The 18,981-nt window shown below is 59.7% G+C and overlaps 1 protein-coding gene across 1 annotated transcript in view; it reads right to left on the bottom strand.

Moving 5' to 3' along the window:
• The window catches only part of LOC138066520 (otoferlin-like), a 156,480-nt gene extending 140,059 nt beyond the window's left edge, over positions 1 to 16,421 (bottom strand). The window contains 2 exon segments of the mRNA XM_068936386.1: positions 16,180 to 16,236; positions 16,388 to 16,421. Of these exon segments, the coding sequence (XP_068792487.1) occupies positions 16,180 to 16,236; positions 16,388 to 16,421 (91 nt within the window).
• Positions 16,422 to 18,981: the final 2,560 nt, after the last annotated feature.

Below are 18,981 nucleotides of genomic sequence, written 5' to 3'. Positions count from 1 at the left end.
GTGGGGGTGCTGAGGGGATCTGGGCGTTGTGTTCGGGGTGCTGGGCTTTGTTGTGGGGTGCTTAGGGGATCTGGGCATTGTTTTTGAGGTGCTGGGCTTTGTTGTGGGGGTGCTTAGGGTGTCTGGGCATTGTTTTTGAGGTGCTGGGCTTTGTTGTGGGGGTGCTTAGGGTGTCTGGGCATTGTTTTTGAGGTGCTGGGCTTTGTTGTGGGGGTGCAGAGGGGATCTGGGGCTTGTGTTGGGGGTGCTGGGCGTGTTGTGCGAGTGCGGAGGGGATCTGGGCTGCGTGTTTGTTGTGTTGAGCTTGTGGGAGTGCCGAGGGGATCTGGGGCTTGTTGTGGGGGTGCTGAGGGGATCTGGGCATGGTGTCGGAGGTGTTGGGCTTGTCATAGGGGTACTGAGGGGTCTGGGCCTTGTCTTGGGAGTGCAGGCCTTGTGTTGGGGCTGCTGAGGGGATCTGGGCAGTGTGTTTGTTGTGGTGAGCTTGTGGGAGTCCCGAGGGGATGATGGGCTTGTTTTGGGGGTGCTGGGCTTGTGGTGGGGGTGCTGAGGCCATCTCGGCGTGTTGGAGGTGCTGGGCCTAGTTTTGGGGGATCTGGGTGTTGTGTTGGGGGTGCTGGTCTTGTCATGAGGGTACTGAAGGGGATCGGGGCGTTGTGTTGGGAGTGCTGGGCTTGTGGTGGGGGTGCTGAGGGGATCTGGGCCTTGTGTTGGGGGTGCTGGGTGTGTTTTGCGAGTGCGGAGGGGATCTGGGGCTTGTATTGGAGGTGTTGGGCCTGTTATGGGGGTGCAGAGGGGATCTGGGCTGTGTGTTTGTTGTGTTAAGCTTGTGGGAGTGTTGAGGGGATCTGGGCTTGTTTTCGAGGTGTTGGGCTTGTGTTGCGGGGGCTGGGATTTTTTTGGGGGTGCAGAGGGGAGCTGGGCGTTGTGTTGGAGTTGCTGGGCCTTGTTTTGGGGGTGCTGAGGGGATGTGGGCCTTGTGTTGAGGGAACTGGTCTTGTCATGGGTTTGCTGAGGAGATGTGGGCCCTGTTTTGGGGTTGCTGAGGGGATCGGGGCTTGTGTTGGGGGTGCTGGACTTGTCATAGTGGTGCTGAGGGGATCTGGGCATTGCGTTGGGGGTGCAGGGCTTGTGGTGGGGGTGCTGAGGGGATCGGGGCGTTGTTTTGGAGGTGCGGGGCTTGTAGTGGGGGTGCTGAGGGGATCTGGCCATGTTTTCGAGGTGCTGGGCCTTTTTTCCGTGGTGCAGAGGAGATCTGGGCATTGTGTTGGGGGTGCTGGGCTTGTGGTGGGGGTGCTGAGGGGATCTGGGCGTTGTGGTGGGAGTGCTGAGGAGATCGGGGCCTTGTATTGGGGGTACTGAGGGGATCAGGGGCTTGTTTTCGAGGTGCTGGATGTGTTTTGGGAGTGCAGAGGGGATCAGGGCCTTCTGGTGGGGGTGCTGAGGGGATCAGGGCGTTGTGTTGGGGGTGCTGGGCTTGTGGTGGGGGTGCTGAGGAGAGCTAGGTCTTGCACTGGGGGTGCTGGGCTTGTTGTGGGAGTGCTGGGCCTTCTTTTGGGAGTGCAGATGGGATCCTGGTGTTGTGTTACTGGTGCTGGGCTTGTGGTAAGGCTGCTGATGGGATGTGGGCCTTGTGTCGGGGGAGCTGGTCTTGTAATGGGTTTGCTGAGGGTATGTGGGCCTTGTTTTGGGGTTGCTGAGGGGATCGGGGCATTGTGTTGGGGGTGCTGGGTGTTGTTTTTGGAGTGCTGGGCTTGTGTTGGGATGCTGAGCTGATTTAGGCCGTGTTTTTGTTGTGTTGGGCATGTGGGAGTGCCTAGGGGATCTGGGCTGTGTGTCGGGGGTGCTCAGGGGATCTGGGCGTTGTGTTTGTTGTGTTGAGCTTGTGGGAGTGCTGAGGGGATCTGGGGCTTGTTGTGGGGGTGCAGAGGGGATCAGGGCATGGTGTCGGAGGTGTTGGGCTTGTCATAGGGGTACTGAGGGGTCTGGGCCTTGTCTTGGGAGTGCTGGGCCTTGTGTTGGGGCTGCTGAGGGGATCTGGGCTGTGTGTTTGTTGTGTTGGGCTTGGGGGAGTGCCGAGGGGATGATGGGCTTGTTTTGGGGGTGCTGGGCTTGTGGTGGGGGTGCTGAGGCCATCTCGGCGTGTTTTCGAGGTGCTGGGCTTGTAATGCAGGGTGCTAGCCTTGTTTTGGGCGTGCAGAGGGGATCTGGGCATTGTGTTGGGGGTGCTGGGCTTGTGGTGGGGGTGCTGAGGGGATCTGGGCTTTGTGTTTGGGGTGCTGGGCTTTGTTGTGGGGGTGCAGAGGGGATCTGGGCATTGTGTTCGCGGTGCTGGACTTGTCATAGTCGTGCTGAGGGAATCGGGGCGTTGTGTTGTGGGTTCTGGGCATCTTTTGGGAGTGCGGAGGGGCTCTGGGGCTTGTATTGGAGGTGTTGGGCCTGTTATGGGTGTGCAGAGGGGATCTGGGCTGTGTGTTTGTTGTGTTGAGCTTGTGGGAGTGTTGAGGGGATCTGGGCTTGTTTTCGAGGTGCTGGGCTTGTGTTGCGGGTGCTGGGCTTGTTTTGGGGGTGCAGAGGGAAGCTGGGCATTGTGTTGGAGGTGCTGGGCCTTGTTTTGGGGGATCTGGGTGTTGTGTTGGGGGTGCTAGGCTTGTTTTCGGGCTGCTCAGTGGAGCTGAGTGTTGTGTTGGGGGTGCTAGTCTTGTCATGAGGGTACTGAACGGGATCGGGGCATTGTGTTTGGGGTGCTGGACTTGTGGTGGGGGTGCTGAGGGGATCTGGGCATTGTTTTGGAGGTCGGGGCCTTGTGGTGGGAGTGCCTAGGGGATCTGGGCTGTGTGTTGGGGGTTGCTCATGGGATCTGGGCGTTGTGGTGGGGCTGCTGAGGGGATCTGGGGCTTGTTTTCGAGGTGCTGGGCTTGTCATGCAGGCTGCTGGGCTTTTTGTAGAAGTGCAGAGGGGAGCTGGGCGTTGTGTTGGAGCTGCTGGGCCTTGTTTTGGGGGTGCTGAGGGGATCTGGGCCTTGTTTTGGGGTTGCTGAGGGGATTGGGGCATTGTGTTGGGGGTGCTGGGCTTGTGGTAGGGGTGCTGAGGGGATCTGGGCATTGCGTTGGGGGTGCAGGGCTTGTGGTGGGGTTGCTGAGGGGATCAGGACGTTGTTTTCGAGGTGCTGGGCTTGTAGTGGGGCTGCTGAGGGGATCTGGCCTTGTTTTCGACGTGCTGGGCCTTTTTTCCGTGGCGCAGAGATCTGGGCATTGTGTTGGGGGTGGTGGGCCTTGTGTTCTGCTTGCAGCAGCGATCTGGAGCTGTCATGGGGGTGCAGAGGGGATCTGGGCTTGTATTTCGGGTGCTGGGTCTTTTTTTAGTGGGGGTGCTGAGGGGATCTGGGCATTGTTTTGGAGGTCTTGGGCTTGTCCTGGGTGTACTGAGTGGTCAGGGCCTTGTATTGCGGGTGCTGGGCTTGTTGTGGGGTTGCTGTGTGGATCTGGGCTGTGTGTTTGTTGTGTTGAGCTTGTGGGAGTGTTGAGGGGATCATGGGCTTGTTTTGGAGGTGCTGTGCTTGTGTTGGGGGTGCTGGGCTTGTTTTGGGGGTGCAGAGGGGAGCTGGGCATTGTGTTGGAGTTGCTGGGCCTTGTTTTGGGGGATCTGAGTGTTGTGTTGGGGGTGCTGGGCTTGTCATGAGGGTACTGAAGGGGATCTGGGCGTTGTGTTGGGGGTGCTGGGCTTGTCATGGGGGTGCTGAGGGTATCTGGGCGTTGTGTTGTGGGTGCTGGGCTTTGTTGTGGGGGTGCTTAGGGGATCTGGGCATTGTTTTTGAGGTGCTGGGCTTTGTTGTGGGGGTGCAGAGGGGATCTGGGCATTGTGTTCGCGGTGCTGGACTTGTCATAGTCGTGCTGAGGGGATCTGGGGCTTGTGTTAGGGGTGCTGGGCGTGTTGTGGCAGTGCGGAGGGGCTCTGGGGCTTGTATTGGAGGTGTTGGGCCTGTTATGGGGGTGCAGAGGGGATCTGGGCTGTGTGTTTGTTGTGTTGGGCTTGTGGGAGTGCAGAGGGGATCTGGGCTTGTCATGGGGGTGCTGAGGGGATCTGGACCTTCTTGTGGGGGTGCTGAGGGAATATGGGGCTTGTTTTGAGGTGCTGGGCTTGTCATGCAGGCTGCTGGGCTTTTTTTTGGAAGTGCAGAGGGGAGCTGGGCGTTGTGTTGGAGTTGCTGGGCCTTGTTTTAGGGGTGCTGAGGGGATGTGGGCCTTGTGTCGGGGGAGCTGGTCTTGTAATGGGTTTGCTGAGGGGATGTGGGCCTTGTTTTGGGGTTGCTGAGGGGATCTGGGGCATTGTGTTGGGGGTGCTGGGCTTGTGGTGGGGGTGCTGAGGGGATCGGGGCATTTTGTAGGGGGTGCTGGGCTTGTGATAGGGGTGCTGAGGGCATGTGGGCATTGCGTTGGGGGTGCAGAGGGGATCTGGGCATTGTGGTGGGGCTGCTGAGGGGATCTCGGGCATTGTTTTGGAGATGCGGGGCTTGTAGTGGGGTTGCTGAGGGGATCTGGCCATGTTTTCGAGGTGCTGGGCCTTTTTTTCCGTGGTGCAGAGGAGATCTGGGCATTGTGTTGGGGGTGCTGGGCTTGCGGTGGGGGTGCTGAGGGGATCCGGGCATTTTGTAGGGGGTGCTGGGCTTGTGGTAGGGGTGCTGAGGGGATCTGGGCGTTGTGGTGGGGGTGCTGAGGAGAACGGGGCCTTGTATTGGGGGTACTGAGGGGATCAGGGGCTTGTTTTCGAGGTGCTGGATGTGTTTTGGGAGTGCAGAGGGGATCAGGGCCTTGTGGTGGGGGTGCAGAGGGGATCTGGGCGTTGTGTTGGGGGTGCTGGGCTTGTGGTGGGGGTGCTGAGGAGAGCTAGGTCTTGCACTGGGGGTGCTGGGCTTGTTGGGGGAGTGCTGGGCTAGTGGTGGGTGTGCAGAGGGGATCTGGGTCTTGTTGTGGGGGTGTCGGGCTTGTCATGGGGGTACTGAGGGGTCTGGGCCTTGTCTTGGGAGTGCTGGGCCTTGTGTTGGGGGTGCAGAGGAGATCTGGGCCGTGTGTTTGTTGTGTTGGGCTTGTGGGAGTGCTGAGGGGATCATGGGCTTGTGTTGGGGGTGCTGGGCCTTGTCATGCAGGGTGCTAGCCTTGTTTTGGGGGTGCAGAGGGGAGCTGGGCATTGTGTTGGAGGTGCTGGGCCTAGTTTTGGGGGATCTGGGTGTTGTGTTGGGGGTGCTAGGCTTGTTTTCGGGCTGCTCAGTGGAGCTGAGTGTTGTGTTGGGGGTGCTGGTCTTGTCATGAGGGTACTGAACGGGATCTGGGCGTTGTGTTGGGGTGCTGGGCTTGTCGTGGGGGTGCTGAGGGGATCTGGGCGTTGTGTTCGGGGTGCTGGGCTTTGTTGTGGGGTGCTTAGGGGATCTGGGCATTGTTTTTGAGGTGCTGGGCTTTGTTGTGGGGGTGCTTAGGGTGTCTGGGCATTGTTTTTGAGGTGCTGGGCTTTGTTGTGGGGGTGCTTAGGGTGTCTGGGCATTGTTTTTGAGGTGCTGGGCTTTGTTGTGGGGGTGCAGAGGGGATCTGGGGCTTGTGTTGGGGGTGCTGGGCGTGTTGTGCGAGTGCGGAGGGGATCTGGGCTGCGTGTTTGTTGTGTTGAGCTTGTGGGAGTGCCGAGGGGATCTGGGGCTTGTTGTGGGGGTGCTGAGGGGATCTGGGCATGGTGTCGGAGGTGTTGGGCTTGTCATAGGGGTACTGAGGGGTCTGGGCCTTGTCTTGGGAGTGCAGGCCTTGTGTTGGGGCTGCTGAGGGGATCTGGGCAGTGTGTTTGTTGTGGTGAGCTTGTGGGAGTCCCGAGGGGATGATGGGCTTGTTTTGGGGGTGCTGGGCTTGTGGTGGGGGTGCTGAGGCCATCTCGGCGTGTTGGAGGTGCTGGGCCTAGTTTTGGGGGATCTGGGTGTTGTGTTGGGGGTGCTGGTCTTGTCATGAGGGTACTGAAGGGGATCGGGGCGTTGTGTTGGGAGTGCTGGGCTTGTGGTGGGGGTGCTGAGGGGATCTGGGCCTTGTGTTGGGGGTGCTGGGTGTGTTTTGCGAGTGCGGAGGGGATCTGGGGCTTGTATTGGAGGTGTTGGGCCTGTTATGGGGGTGCAGAGGGGATCTGGGCTGTGTGTTTGTTGTGTTAAGCTTGTGGGAGTGTTGAGGGGATCTGGGCTTGTTTTCGAGGTGTTGGGCTTGTGTTGCGGGGGCTGGGATTTTTTTGGGGGTGCAGAGGGGAGCTGGGCGTTGTGTTGGAGTTGCTGGGCCTTGTTTTGGGGGTGCTGAGGGGATGTGGGCCTTGTGTTGAGGGAACTGGTCTTGTCATGGGTTTGCTGAGGAGATGTGGGCCCTGTTTTGGGGTTGCTGAGGGGATCGGGGCTTGTGTTGGGGGTGCTGGACTTGTCATAGTGGTGCTGAGGGGATCTGGGCATTGCGTTGGGGGTGCAGGGCTTGTGGTGGGGGTGCTGAGGGGATCGGGGCGTTGTTTTGGAGGTGCGGGGCTTGTAGTGGGGGTGCTGAGGGGATCTGGCCATGTTTTCGAGGTGCTGGGCCTTTTTTCCGTGGTGCAGAGGAGATCTGGGCATTGTGTTGGGGGTGCTGGGCTTGTGGTGGGGGTGCTGAGGGGATCTGGGCGTTGTGGTGGGAGTGCTGAGGAGATCGGGGCCTTGTATTGGGGGTACTGAGGGGATCAGGGGCTTGTTTTCGAGGTGCTGGATGTGTTTTGGGAGTGCAGAGGGGATCAGGGCCTTGTGGTGGGGGTGCTGAGGGGATCAGGGCGTTGTGTTGGGGGTGCTGGGCTTGTGGTGGGGGTGCTGAGGAGAGCTAGGTCTTGCACTGGGGGTGCTGGGCTTGTTGTGGGAGTGCTGGGCCTTCTTTTGGGAGTGCAGATGGGATCCTGGTGTTGTGTTACTGGTGCTGGGCTTGTGGTAAGGCTGCTGATGGGATGTGGGCCTTGTGTCGGGGGAGCTGGTCTTGTAATGGGTTTGCTGAGGGTATGTGGGCCTTGTTTTGGGGTTGCTGAGGGGATCGGGGCATTGTGTTGGGGGTGCTGGGTGTTGTTTTTGGAGTGCTGGGCTTGTGTTGGGATGCTGAGCTGATTTAGGCCGTGTTTTTGTTGTGTTGGGCATGTGGGAGTGCCTAGGGGATCTGGGCTGTGTGTCGGGGGTGCTCAGGGGATCTGGGCGTTGTGTTTGTTGTGTTGAGCTTGTGGGAGTGCTGAGGGGATCTGGGGCTTGTTGTGGGGGTGCAGAGGGGATCAGGGCATGGTGTCGGAGGTGTTGGGCTTGTCATAGGGGTACTGAGGGGTCTGGGCCTTGTCTTGGGAGTGCTGGGCCTTGTGTTGGGGCTGCTGAGGGGATCTGGGCTGTGTGTTTGTTGTGTTGGGCTTGGGGGAGTGCCGAGGGGATGATGGGCTTGTTTTGGGGGTGCTGGGCTTGTGGTGGGGGTGCTGAGGCCATCTCGGCGTGTTTTCGAGGTGCTGGGCTTGTAATGCAGGGTGCTAGCCTTGTTTTGGGCGTGCAGAGGGGATCTGGGCATTGTGTTGGGGGTGCTGGGCTTGTGGTGGGGGTGCTGAGGGGATCTGGGCTTTGTGTTTGGGGTGCTGGGCTTTGTTGTGGGGGTGCAGAGGGGATCTGGGCATTGTGTTCGCGGTGCTGGACTTGTCATAGTCGTGCTGAGGGAATCGGGGCGTTGTGTTGTGGGTTCTGGGCATCTTTTGGGAGTGCGGAGGGGCTCTGGGGCTTGTATTGGAGGTGTTGGGCCTGTTATGGGTGTGCAGAGGGGATCTGGGCTGTGTGTTTGTTGTGTTGAGCTTGTGGGAGTGTTGAGGGGATCTGGGCTTGTTTTCGAGGTGCTGGGCTTGTGTTGCGGGTGCTGGGCTTGTTTTGGGGGTGCAGAGGGAAGCTGGGCATTGTGTTGGAGGTGCTGGGCCTTGTTTTGGGGGATCTGGGTGTTGTGTTGGGGGTGCTAGGCTTGTTTTCAGGCTGCTCACTGGAGCTGAGTGTTGTGTTGGGGGTGCTGGTCTTGTCATGAGGGTACTGAAGGGGATCTGGGTGTTGTGTTGGGGGTGCTGGGCTTGTGGTCGGGGTGCTGAGGGTATCTGGGCGTTGTGTTTGGGGTGCTGGGCTTTGTTGTGGGGGTGCTGAGGGGATCTGGGCATTGTGTTGGGGGTGCTGGACTTGTCATAGTGGTGCTGAGGGGATCTGGGCTTGTGTTAGGGGTGCTGGGCGTGTTGTGCGAGTGCGGAGGTGATCTGGGGCTTGTATTGGAGGTGTTGGGCCTGTTATGGGGGTGCAGAGGGGATCTGGGCTGTGTCATGGGGGTGCTGAGGGGATCTGGACCTTCTTGTGGGGGTGCTGAGGGAATATGGGGCTTGTTTTGAGGTGCTGGGCTTGTCATGCAGGCTGCTGGGGTTTTTGTGGAGGTGCAGAGGGGAGCTGGGCATTGTGCTGGAGTTGCTAGGCCTTGTTTTGGGGGTGCTGAGGGGATGTGGGGCATTGTTTTTGAGGTGCTGGGCTTTGTTGTGGGGGTGCTTAGGGTGTCTGGGCATTGTTTTTGAGGTGCTGGGCTTTGTTGTGGGGGTGCAGAGGGGATCTGGGGCTTGTGTTGGGGGTGCTGGGCGTGTTGTGCGAGTGCGGAGGGGATCTGGGCTGCGTGTTTGTTGTGTTGAGCTTGTGGGAGTGCCGAGGGGATCTGGGGCTTGTTGTGGGGGTGCTGAGGGGATCTGGGCATGGTGTCGGAGGTGTTGGGCTTGTCATAGGGGTACTGAGGGGTCTGGGCCTTGTCTTGGGAGTGCAGGCCTTGTGTTGGGGCTGCTGAGGGGATCTGGGCAGTGTGTTTGTTGTGGTGAGCTTGTGGGAGTGCTGAGGGGATCTGGACATTGTGTTGGGAGTGCTGGGCTTGTCATGGAGGGTGCTGAGGGGATTTGGGCCTTGTATTGGGGAGAGCTGGGCTTGTCGTGGGTGTGCTGAGGAAAGCTAGGTTTTGTTTTAGGGGTGCTAGGCCTTGTTTTCGGAGTGCAGAGGGGATCAGGGCCTTGTGTTGGCGGTGCGGAGGGGATTTGGGCTGTGTTTTTGTTGCTTTGGGCTTGGGGGAGTGCTGAGGAGGTCTGGGGCTTGTGTTGGGAGTGCTGGGCTTGTGGTGGGGGTGCTGAGGGGATCATGGGCTTGTTTTCGAGGTGCTGGGCTTGTCATGCAGGGTGCTAGCCTTGTTTTGGGGGTGCAGAGGGGAGCTGGGCATTGTTTTGGAGGTGCTGGGCTTAGTTTTTGGGGATCTGGGTGTTGTGTTGGGGGTGCTAGGCTTGTTTTCGGGCTGCTCAGTGGAGCTGAGTGTTGTGTTGGGGGTGCTGGTCTTGTCATGAGGGTACTGAACGGGATCGGGGTGTTGTGTTTGGGGTGTTGGGCCTTGTTTTGGGGGTGCTTAGGGGATGTGGGCCTTGTGTCGGGGGAGCTGGTCTTGTAATGGGTGTGCTGAGGGGATGTGGGCCTTGTTTTGGGGTTGCTGAGGGGATCGGGGCATTGTGTTGGGGGTGCTGGGCTTGGGGTAGGGGTGCTGAGGGGATCTAGGCATTGCGTTGGGGGTTCAGGGCTTGTGGTGCGGCTGCTGAGGTGATCGGGGCATTGTTTTGGAGGTGCTGGGCTTGTAGTGGGGGTGCAGAGGAGATCTGGCCATGTTTTCGAGGTGCTGGGCCTTTTTTTCCATGGTGCAGAGGAGATCTGGGCGTTTTGGTGGGGGTGCTGAGGAGATTGGGGCCTTGTATTGCGGGTACTGAGGGGATCAGGGGCTTGTTTTCGAGGTGCTGGATGTGTTTTGGGAGTGCAGAGGGGATCAGGGCCTTGTGGTGGGGGTGCTGAGGGGATCAGGGCGTTGTGTTGGGGGTGCTGGGCTTGTGGTGGGGGTGCTGAGGAGAGCTAGGTCTTGCACTGGGGGTGCTGGGCTTGTTGTGGGAGTGCTGGGCTAGTGGTGGGTGTGCAGAGGGGATCTGGGTCTTGTTGTGGGGGTGTCGGGCTTGTCTTGGGAGTGCTGGGCCTTGTGTTGGGGGTGCAGAGGAGATCTGGGCCGTGTGTTTGTTGTGTTGGGCTTGTGGGAGTGCTGAGGGGATGATGGGCTTGTTTTGGGGGTGCTGGGCTTGTCATGCAGGGTGCTAGCCTTGTTTTGGGGGTGCAGAGGGGAGCTGGGCATTGTGTTGGAGGTGCTGGGTCTAGTTTTGGGGGATCTGGGTGTTGTGTTGGGGGTGCTCGGCTTGTTTTCGGGCTGCTCAGTGGAGCTGAGTGTTGTGTTGGGGGTGCTGGTCTTGTCATGAGGGTACTGAAGGGGATCGGGGCGTTGTGTTGGGAGTGCTGGGCTTGTGGTGGGGGTGCTGAGGGGATCTGGGCCTTGTGTTGGGGGTGCTGGGTGTGTTTTGCGAGTGCGGAGGGGATCTGGGGCTTGTATTGGAGGTGTTGGGCCTGTTATGGGGGTGCAGAGGGGATCTGGGCTGTGTGTTTGTTGTGTTAAGCTTGTGGGAGTGTTGAGGGGATCTGGGCTTGTTTTCGAGGTGTTGGGCTTGTGTTGCGGGGGCTGGGATTTTTGTGGGGGTGCAGAGGGGAGCTGGGCGTTGTGTTGGATTTGCTGGGCCTTGTTTTGGGGGTGCTGAGGGGATGTGGGCCTTGTGTTGGGGGAACTGGTCTTGTCATGGGTTTGCTGAGGAGATGTGGGCCCTGTTTTGGGGTTGCTGAGGGGATCGGGGCTTGTGTTGGGGGTGCTGGACTTGTCATAGTGGTGCTGAGGGGATCTGGGCATTGCGTTGGGGGTGCAGGGCTTGTGGTGGGGGTGCTGAGGGGATCGGGGCGTTGTTTTGGAGGTGCGGGGCTTGTAGTGGGGGTGCTGAGGGGATCTGGCCATGTTTTCGAGGTGCTGGGCCTTTTTTCCGTGGTGCAGAGGAGATCTGGGCATTGTGTTGGGGGTGCTGGGCTTGTGGTGGGGGTGCTGAGGGGATCTGGGCGTTGTGGTGGGAGTGCTGAGGAGATCGGGGCCTTGTATTGGGGGTACTGAGGGGATCAGGGGCTTGTTTTTGAGGTGCTGGATGTGTTTTGGGAGTGCAGAGGGGATCAGGGCCTTGTGGTGGGGGTGCTGAGGGGATCAGGGCGTTGTGTTGGGGGTGCTGGGCTTGTGGTGGGGGTGCAGAGGAGAGCTAGGTCTTGCACTGGGGGTGCTGGGCTTGTTGTGGGAGTGCTGGGCCTTCTTTTGGGAGTGCAGATGGGATCCTGGTGTTGTGTTACGGGTGCTGGGCTTGTGGTAAGGCTGCTGATGGGATGTGTGCCTTGTGTCGGGGGAGCTGGTCTTGTAATGGGTTTGCTGAGGGTATGTGGGCCTTGTTTTGGGGTTGCTGAGGGGATCGGGGCATTGTGTTGGGGGTGCTGGGTGTTGTTTTTGGAGTGCTGGGCTTGTGGTGGGGATGCTGAGGTGATTTAGGCCGTGTTTTTGTTGTGTTGGGCATGTGGGAGTGCCTAGGGGATCTGGGCTGTGTGTCGGGGGTGCTCAGGGGATCTGGGCGTTGTGTGTTGTGTTGAGCTTGTGGGAGTGCTGAGGGGATCTGGGGCTTGTTGTGGGGGTGCAGAGGGGATCAGGGCATGGTGTCGGAGGTGTTGGGCTTGTCATAGGGGTACTGAGGGGTCTGGGCCTTGTCTTGGGAGTGCTGGGCCTTGTGTTGGGGCTGCTGAGGGGATCTGGGCTGTGTGTTTGTTGTGTTGGGCTTGGGGGAGTGCCGAGGGGATGATGGGCTTGTTTTGGGGGTGCTGGGCTTGTGGTGGGGGTGCAGAGGCGATCTGGGCGTGTTTTCGAGGTGCTGGGCTTGTCATGCAGGGTGCTAGCCTTGTTTTGGGGGAGCAGAGGGGATCTGGGCATTGTGTTGGGGGTGCTGGGCTTGTGGTGGGGGTGCTGAGGGGATCTGGGCTTTGTGTTTGGGGTGCTGGGCTTTGTTGTGGGGGTGCAGAGGGGATCTGGGCATTGTGTTCGCGGTGCTGGACTTGTCATAGTCGTGCTGAGGGGATCTGGGCCTTGTGTTGTGGGTTCTGGGCATCTTTTGGGAGTGCGGAGGGGCTCTGGGGCTTGTATTGGAGGTGTTGGGCCTGTTATGGGTGTGCAGAGGGGATCTGGGCTGTGTGTTTGTTGTGTTGAGCTTGTGGGAGTGTTGAGGGGATCTGGGCTTGTTTTCGAGGTGCTGGGCTTGTGTTGGGTGTGCTGGGCTTGTTTTGGGGGTGCAGAGGGGAGCTGGGCGTTGTGTTGGAGGTGCTGGGCCTAGTTTTGGGGGATCTGGGTGTTGTGTTGGGGGTGCTAGGCTTGTTTTCGGGCTGCTCAGTGGAGCTGGGTGTTGTGTTGGGGGTGCTAGTCTTCTCATGAGGGTACTGAAGGGGATCTGGGCGTTGTGTTGGGGGTGCTGGGCTTGTGGTCGGGGTGCTGAGGGTATCTGGGCGTTGTGTTTGGGGTGCTGGGCTTTGTTGTGGGGGTGCTGAGGGGATCTGGGCATTGTGTTGGGGGTGCTGGACTTGTCATAGTGGTGCTGAGGGGATCTGGGCTTGTGTTAGGGGTGCTGGGCGTGTTGTGCGAGTGCGGAGGGGATCTGGGGCTTGTATTGGAGGTGTTGGGCCTGTTATGGGGGTGCAGAGGGGATCTGGGCTGTGTCATGGGGGTGCTGAGGGGATCTGGACCTTCTTGTGGGGGTGCTGAGGGAATATGGGGCTTGTTTTGAGGTGCTGGGCTTGTCATGCAGGCTGCTGGGCTTTTTGTGGAGGTGCAGAGGGGTGCTGGGCATTGTGCTGGAGTTGCTAGGCCTTGTTTTGGGGGTGCTGAGGGGATGTGGGTCCTTGTTTTGGGGGTGCTGAGGGGATGTGGGCCTTGTTTTGGAATTGCTGAGGGGATTGGGGCATTGTGTTGTGGGTGCTGGGCTTGAGTTAGGGGTGTTGAGGGGATCTGGGCTTTGTTTTCGAGGTGCTGGACCTTTTTTCCGTGGTGCAGAGGAAATCTGGGCATTGTGTTGGGGGTGCTGGGCTTGTGGTGGGGGTGCTGAGGGGATCTGGGCGTTTTGATGGGGGTGCTGAGGAGAACGGGGCCTTGTATTGGGGGTACTGAGGGGATCAGGGGCTTGTTTTTGAGGTGCTGGATGTGTTTTGGGAGTGCAGAGGGGATCAGGGCCTTGTGGTGGGGGTGCTGAGGGGATCAGGGCGTTGTGTTGGGGGTGCTGGGCTTGTGGTGCGGGTGCTGAGGGGATCTGGGCGTTGTGTTGGGGGTGCTGGGCTTGTCGTGGGGGTGCTGGGATAGTGGTGGGTGTGCAAAGGGGATCTGGGTCTTGTTGTGGGGGTGTCGGGCTTGTCATGGGGGTACTGAGGGGTCTGGGCCTTGTCTTGGCAGTGCTGGGCCTTGTGTTGGGGGTGCAGAGGAGATCTGGGCCGTGTGTTTGTTGTGTTGGGCTTGTGGGGGTGCTGAGGGGATGATGGGCTTGTTTTGGGGGTGCTGGGCTTGTCATGCAGGGTGCTAGCCTTGTTTTGGGGGTGCAGAGGGGAGCTGGGCATTGTGTTGGAGGTGCTGGGCCTAGTTTTGGGGGATCTGGGTGTTGTGTTGGGGGTGCTCGGCTTGTTTTCGGGCTGCTCAGTGGAGCTGGGTGTTGTGTTGGGGGTGCTGGTCTTGTCATGAGGGTACTGAAGGGGATCGGGGCGTTGTGTTGGGAGTGCTGGGATTGTGGTGGGGGTGATGAGGGGATCTGGGCCTTGTGTTGGGGGTGCTGGGTGTGTTTTGCGAGTGCGGAGGGGATCTGGGGCTTGTATTGGAGGTGTTGGGCCTGTTATGGGGGTGCAGAGGGGATCTGGGCTGCGTGTTTGTTGTGTTGAGCTTGTGGGAGTGCCGAGGGGATCTGGGGCTTGTTGTGGGGGTGCTGAGGGGATCAGGGCATGGTGTCGGAGTTGTTGGGCTTGTCATAGGGGTACTGAGGGGTCTGGGCCTTGTCTTGGGAGTGCTGGGCCTTGTGTTGGGGCTGCTGAGGGGATCTGGGCTGTGTGTTTGTTGTGTTGGGCTTGTGGGAGTGCTGAGGGGATGATGGGCTTGTTTTGGGGGTGCTGGGCTTGTCATGCAGGGTGCTAGCCTTGTTTTGGGGGTGCAGAGGGGAGCTGGGCATTGTGTTGGAGGTGCTGGGCCTAGTTTTGGGGGATCTGGGTGTTGTGTTGGGGGTGCTAGGCTTGTTTTCAGGCTGCTCACTGGAGATGAGTGTTGTGTTGGGGGTGCTGGTCTTGTCATGAGGGTACTGAAGGGGATCTGGGCGTTGTGTTGGGGGTACTGGGCTTTGTTGTGGGGGTGCTTAGGGTGTCTGGGCATTGTTTTTGAGGTGCTGGGCTTTGTTGTGGGGGTGCAGAGGGGATCTGGGCATTGTTTTTGAGGTGCTGGGCGTGTTGTGCGAGTGCGGAGGGGATCTGGGGCTTGTATTGGAGGTGTTGGGCCTGTTATGGGGGTGCAGAGGGGATCTGGGCTGTGTGTTTGTTGTGTTGAGCTTGTGGGAGTGCCGAGGGGATCTGGGGCTTGTTGTGGGGGTGCTGAGGGGATCTGGGCATGGTGTCGGAGGTGTTGGGCTTGTCATAGGGGTACTGAGGGGTCTGGGCCTTGTCTTGGGAGTGCTGGGCCTTGTGTTGGGGCTGCTGAGGGGATCTGGGTGGTGTGTTTGTTGTGGTGAGCTTGTGGGAGTGCTCATGGGATCTGGACATTGTGTTGGGAGTGCTGGGCTTGTCATAGAGGGGGCTGAGGGGATTTGGGCTTGTATGGGGGAGAGCTGGGCTTGTCGTGGGTGTGCTGAGGAAAGCTAGGTTTTGTTTTAGGGGTGCTAGGCCTTGTTTTTGGAGTGCACGGGGATCAGGGCCTTGTTTTGGTGGTGCTGGACTTTGTTGTGGGGGTGCAGAGGGGATCTCGGCCTTGTGGTGGGGGTGCTGAGGGGATCTGGGCGTTGTGTTGGGGGTGTTGGGGTTTGTTTTGGGGTTTCCGAGCGGATCTGGGCGTTGAGTTGGGGGTGCTGGGCTTGTCGTGGGGGTGCTGTGGGGATCTTTGCGTTGTGTTGGGGGTGCTGGGCTTGTTGTGGGTGTGCTAAGGGGATCTGGGCCTTGTATTTGGGGTGCTGGGCATGACCTGGGGTTTGTAGAGGGGATCTGGGCAGTGTATTGGGGGTGCTGAGGGGTTCTGGGCGTTGTGTTCGGGGTACTGGGCTTATCGGCATCCTGAGGGGATCTGCTCATTGTTTTGGGAGTGCAGAGACTGTGTCGATGGCTCCTTGAGAGCCTCAGCTGCAGCCTCTTTAATGGGGCTACTCACCCCCTGGCAGGCAGCCCGCATGCCCTCCACCAGTGCGTGTGCCATGGCTCATGCAGCTTCCCGATTGTTCTTTTCCCCGCCTCCGGAGGCCTCCGCAGATGCTTGGAGCTGCAGCTCACCTGGGTCACAACAAGGCACGATGCATGTGGCCGCTCCTCTTGCCCACAGCCCCTTGGCAGCACATGCAGCAACACAGTCACAGCTCTGCCTTCCCCTCTGAGTGGCATGCCACCACACCTCTGCCTCAGCACTCCTGCCTAGCTGAGAGCCACCAGAGCCACTGCCAGGGGCTGCTGTTGGCCAGGCAAGAGCCAGCACTACCTGGGCATCTTCCATAGGCAGCATGGGGGCACTCGCATGCTGCCCAATGTCTCTTTGCTCCACCTGGGAGGCAGAAAGCAGGCGACAACCCTCCCTCAGGGCTCCCTTTTGCCCCTGAGCAGGCACCCCTGCGCCAGGCAGGCCCCAAAGGCACCCAGCCTTGCCGCACAGAGGGGCCCTGCAGACACACCTGCACCGGGCGCCTGGGCTGTGTCTCAGCACCAGGCAGCCTTTCGGGCAGCTCTGCGGCAGCCTTTCCATTTACCCTGGCCCTCCCTAAGCCATTGCCTGCTCTTCAGCACTCCCAACACCCATCCCCTCCTTGGCCTCTGCACCTCAGCCACGCCATGAGCACCTCTCTGCCTCTGGGCTCCATCCTGCCCTCAGTCTCCCCAGGGCCACGCCGCAGCTGCAAGGCTCACAGGCACACATTCAGGGAGCCCCCCGCATCACGGTCTCTCGCACAGCCTGATGCCCTGCAGCCAAGGCCTCTGCCTACCCTGCCTCCTGCCTTCTGCACACTCCTCCTCCGCTTCCTTGTGCACCACAGAGGCTGCTGCAAGAAGAGGCACACACAGAGTGAGCGAGGGCAGCTCCTCTGCCAAGCCTTGCCTGCGCCAGAGGCACGTGGGTGCCGGCAGCGGCGGCGATTTCTTGCTGCGACCAGCTGCACAGTGCCGCACTCACTCTTGCATGCGGTTGCTCACCTCCAGCCTCCTCCTTCCTCTCTCTCTGCCTCATTGTCCTCGGCAGAGCTCTCGCACTAGTGCAGCATGAGTGTGCTGCTGGCTCTTTTGCATGAGCAGCAGCCCCTTGCTTCTTCTCAGGCCAGCCCTTGCTCTCCACCTCTTGCCGCCTCTGCGCCTGCTCTGTCCCCCACTTGCCTCTCACCTGCCCTTCTGCAGCAGCCCAAGATGATGCCTTCGAGCCTCCGATGCGCCAGCAGCGCCCCACCAGCAATCTCGCAGGCCCTGTCCCGTTGGGCACCTGAGGGCCGAGGCAGCTTGCACCTTATGCCCAGTTTGCCCTCTGGGCCTCTGGAGGCTTCTGCACGATGCACTGGCGATGTCTCACGTGCGCCGGCCACTCTGTGTGTGCAACTTTTGGGAGGCAGTCCAGCAGCTCATGGCCTTCATCGCTCACCAGCACCGCCTGGTTGTCAGCACAACGGAGCCGGCTCTGCCTGTGCAGTGCAGATGTTGCTGTTGCCCTCTTCTCAGCACCCCCCCACCACAATCCTCTCTTGGCCTCGGCAGCTCAGCACGGCCATGCCCACCTCTCTGCCTCTGGGCTGCATCCTGCTCTGCCCCGGCCTGCGCCTCCCCCCGCTCCTGCGGCACCTGCCCAGGCCACAGGCACACACTAGTGCCCTCCCCATTCCAGCACCTGCCGCAGGGGCAGACCTCTGCAGCCAAGGCCTCCCCTTGCCCTGCCTCCCGCCTCTCTGCCCCCAAAACACCCCCAGCGCCCCCAACCCCCAGATCCCCCCCGCACCCCCCACAACCCCCAGATCCCCTCAGCAGGGACAGACAAGGCTTCACTCCCCGCCCCACGCTGCCATCCACAACCCGCCAATCAGGACACAGCTAACACTCCCACACCCGCCAATCAGGAGGCTCCTACCGCAGCTGTTGCTCCGGCAGCTTCTAGAAGCTTCCCCGGGCCAGCAGGGAGTGAGGAAATGCCCAGAGAAAACGGGCTCCGGAGAAAAGGAGTAATGGAGCCACAACCAGCTGCTCGGGGGGAGAGGGCATCCCACCCCCTGCCCCTGCGCCTGACTCCGTAACCCCCGAGTGAAAATTAATCAGGAACGCCCCAAGGAAATGGCGGGGGGGTGGGGTGAGGGGAAAGGGGGAGCTGCTGAAAAACAAAGAACAGCCAAACCCCAACCCAGCCTCCTTCCCATGGGTAAATAAATAAAACCCACAGTGTGTAAGTAAATAAATGACCCCTATGGGTGATTGCTTGTGGGGGAGGAAGAAGAAAAAGACAAAAAAAAAAACTGCTGGAAAAAAACCTGGAGAGTTTCAAGGCTGTAAAAAACTTCCTCAGGAAATACATTTTAAAAACCTGCACACAAGCTGCTCAAATATGGGCAACCTCCATCTGCCAAAAGTCAGGGAGAAAAAAAAAAGAAATAGTTGCAAATCAGAAAGGAAATGTGCCACCCCCCCCAAAAAGGTGAAAATGTGGGGAATCCTTTCCCCCTTGCCCCTCCAAGAGCCGCTCCAATAACAATTGGCGATGGAGAAGGCTGCGGTGGAGGCTGCTGCGTTTCTGGCTGGCGTGGCGAGAGCTGTCTGTGGCAGGAAATCCAGCCGGACCGCCCCGGTACGGCCTCCTGGGCGCTGCTTGCCAGATGGCTTCTCCCCTTGGCGCCACGACGAGTGCCCACGTCTTGGGCAGCTCCTGGGACGAGGACCTGCCGCTTGTCCCCCCACCCCACTGTCTCCAGCACCAGGAGAGAGCCTGACTAGCGTTGCAGCCGCTCTGCTGCTTTTCACACCTTGTATGCGCCCTGACCCCCAATACAACGCCCAGATCCCCTCAGGAACGCCCAACACAAGGCCCAGATCCCCTCAGCACCCCCACAACAAAGCCCAGAACTCCAAAAACAAGGCCCAGCACTCCCAAACATAAGGCCCAGATCCCGTTCAGCACCCCCATGACAAGCCCCGCACCCCCAATACAAGGCCCAGATCCCCTCTGCACTCCCAAAACAAGGCCCAGCACCCGTAAAACAACACCTAGCTCTCCTCAGCACACCCACGACAAGCCCAGCTCTCCCCAATACAAGGCCCAGATCCCCTCAGCACTCCCAAAACAAGCCCAGCACCCCCAACACAAGGCCCAGATCCCCTCAGCACCACCATAAGCCCAGCCCCCCAACAAAATGCCCAGATCTCCTCAGCACCCACAACACAAGCCCCGCACCCCCAACATATCCCCTCAGCACCCCCACAGCAAGGCCCAGCACCCCCAAAACAATGCCCAGATCACCTCAGCACGTGCAAAACAAGACCCACCACTCACAAAACAAGGCCAAGATCCCCTCAGCACTGCTAACACAAGGCCCAGATCCCCTCACCACCCCCCAAAAAAGACACAGATCCCATCAGAACCCCCAACACAAAGCCCAGCACTCCCAATACAAGGCCCAAATCCCCTCAACGTCCCCATGACAAGACCAGCATTTCCAATAAAAGCCCCAGATACCCTCAGCGCTCCTAAAACCAGGCCCAGATCCCCTCCGCATCCCCAAAAAAAGCCCCGCACCTCCAACACAATGCCCAGCACCCCC

This window comes from Struthio camelus, chromosome 3, assembly GCF_040807025.1.
Source record: "Struthio camelus isolate bStrCam1 chromosome 3, bStrCam1.hap1, whole genome shotgun sequence".
Lineage (NCBI taxonomy): Eukaryota > Metazoa > Chordata > Aves > Struthioniformes > Struthionidae > Struthio > Struthio camelus.
This window is presented reverse-complemented; position numbering and strand designations above follow the sequence as displayed.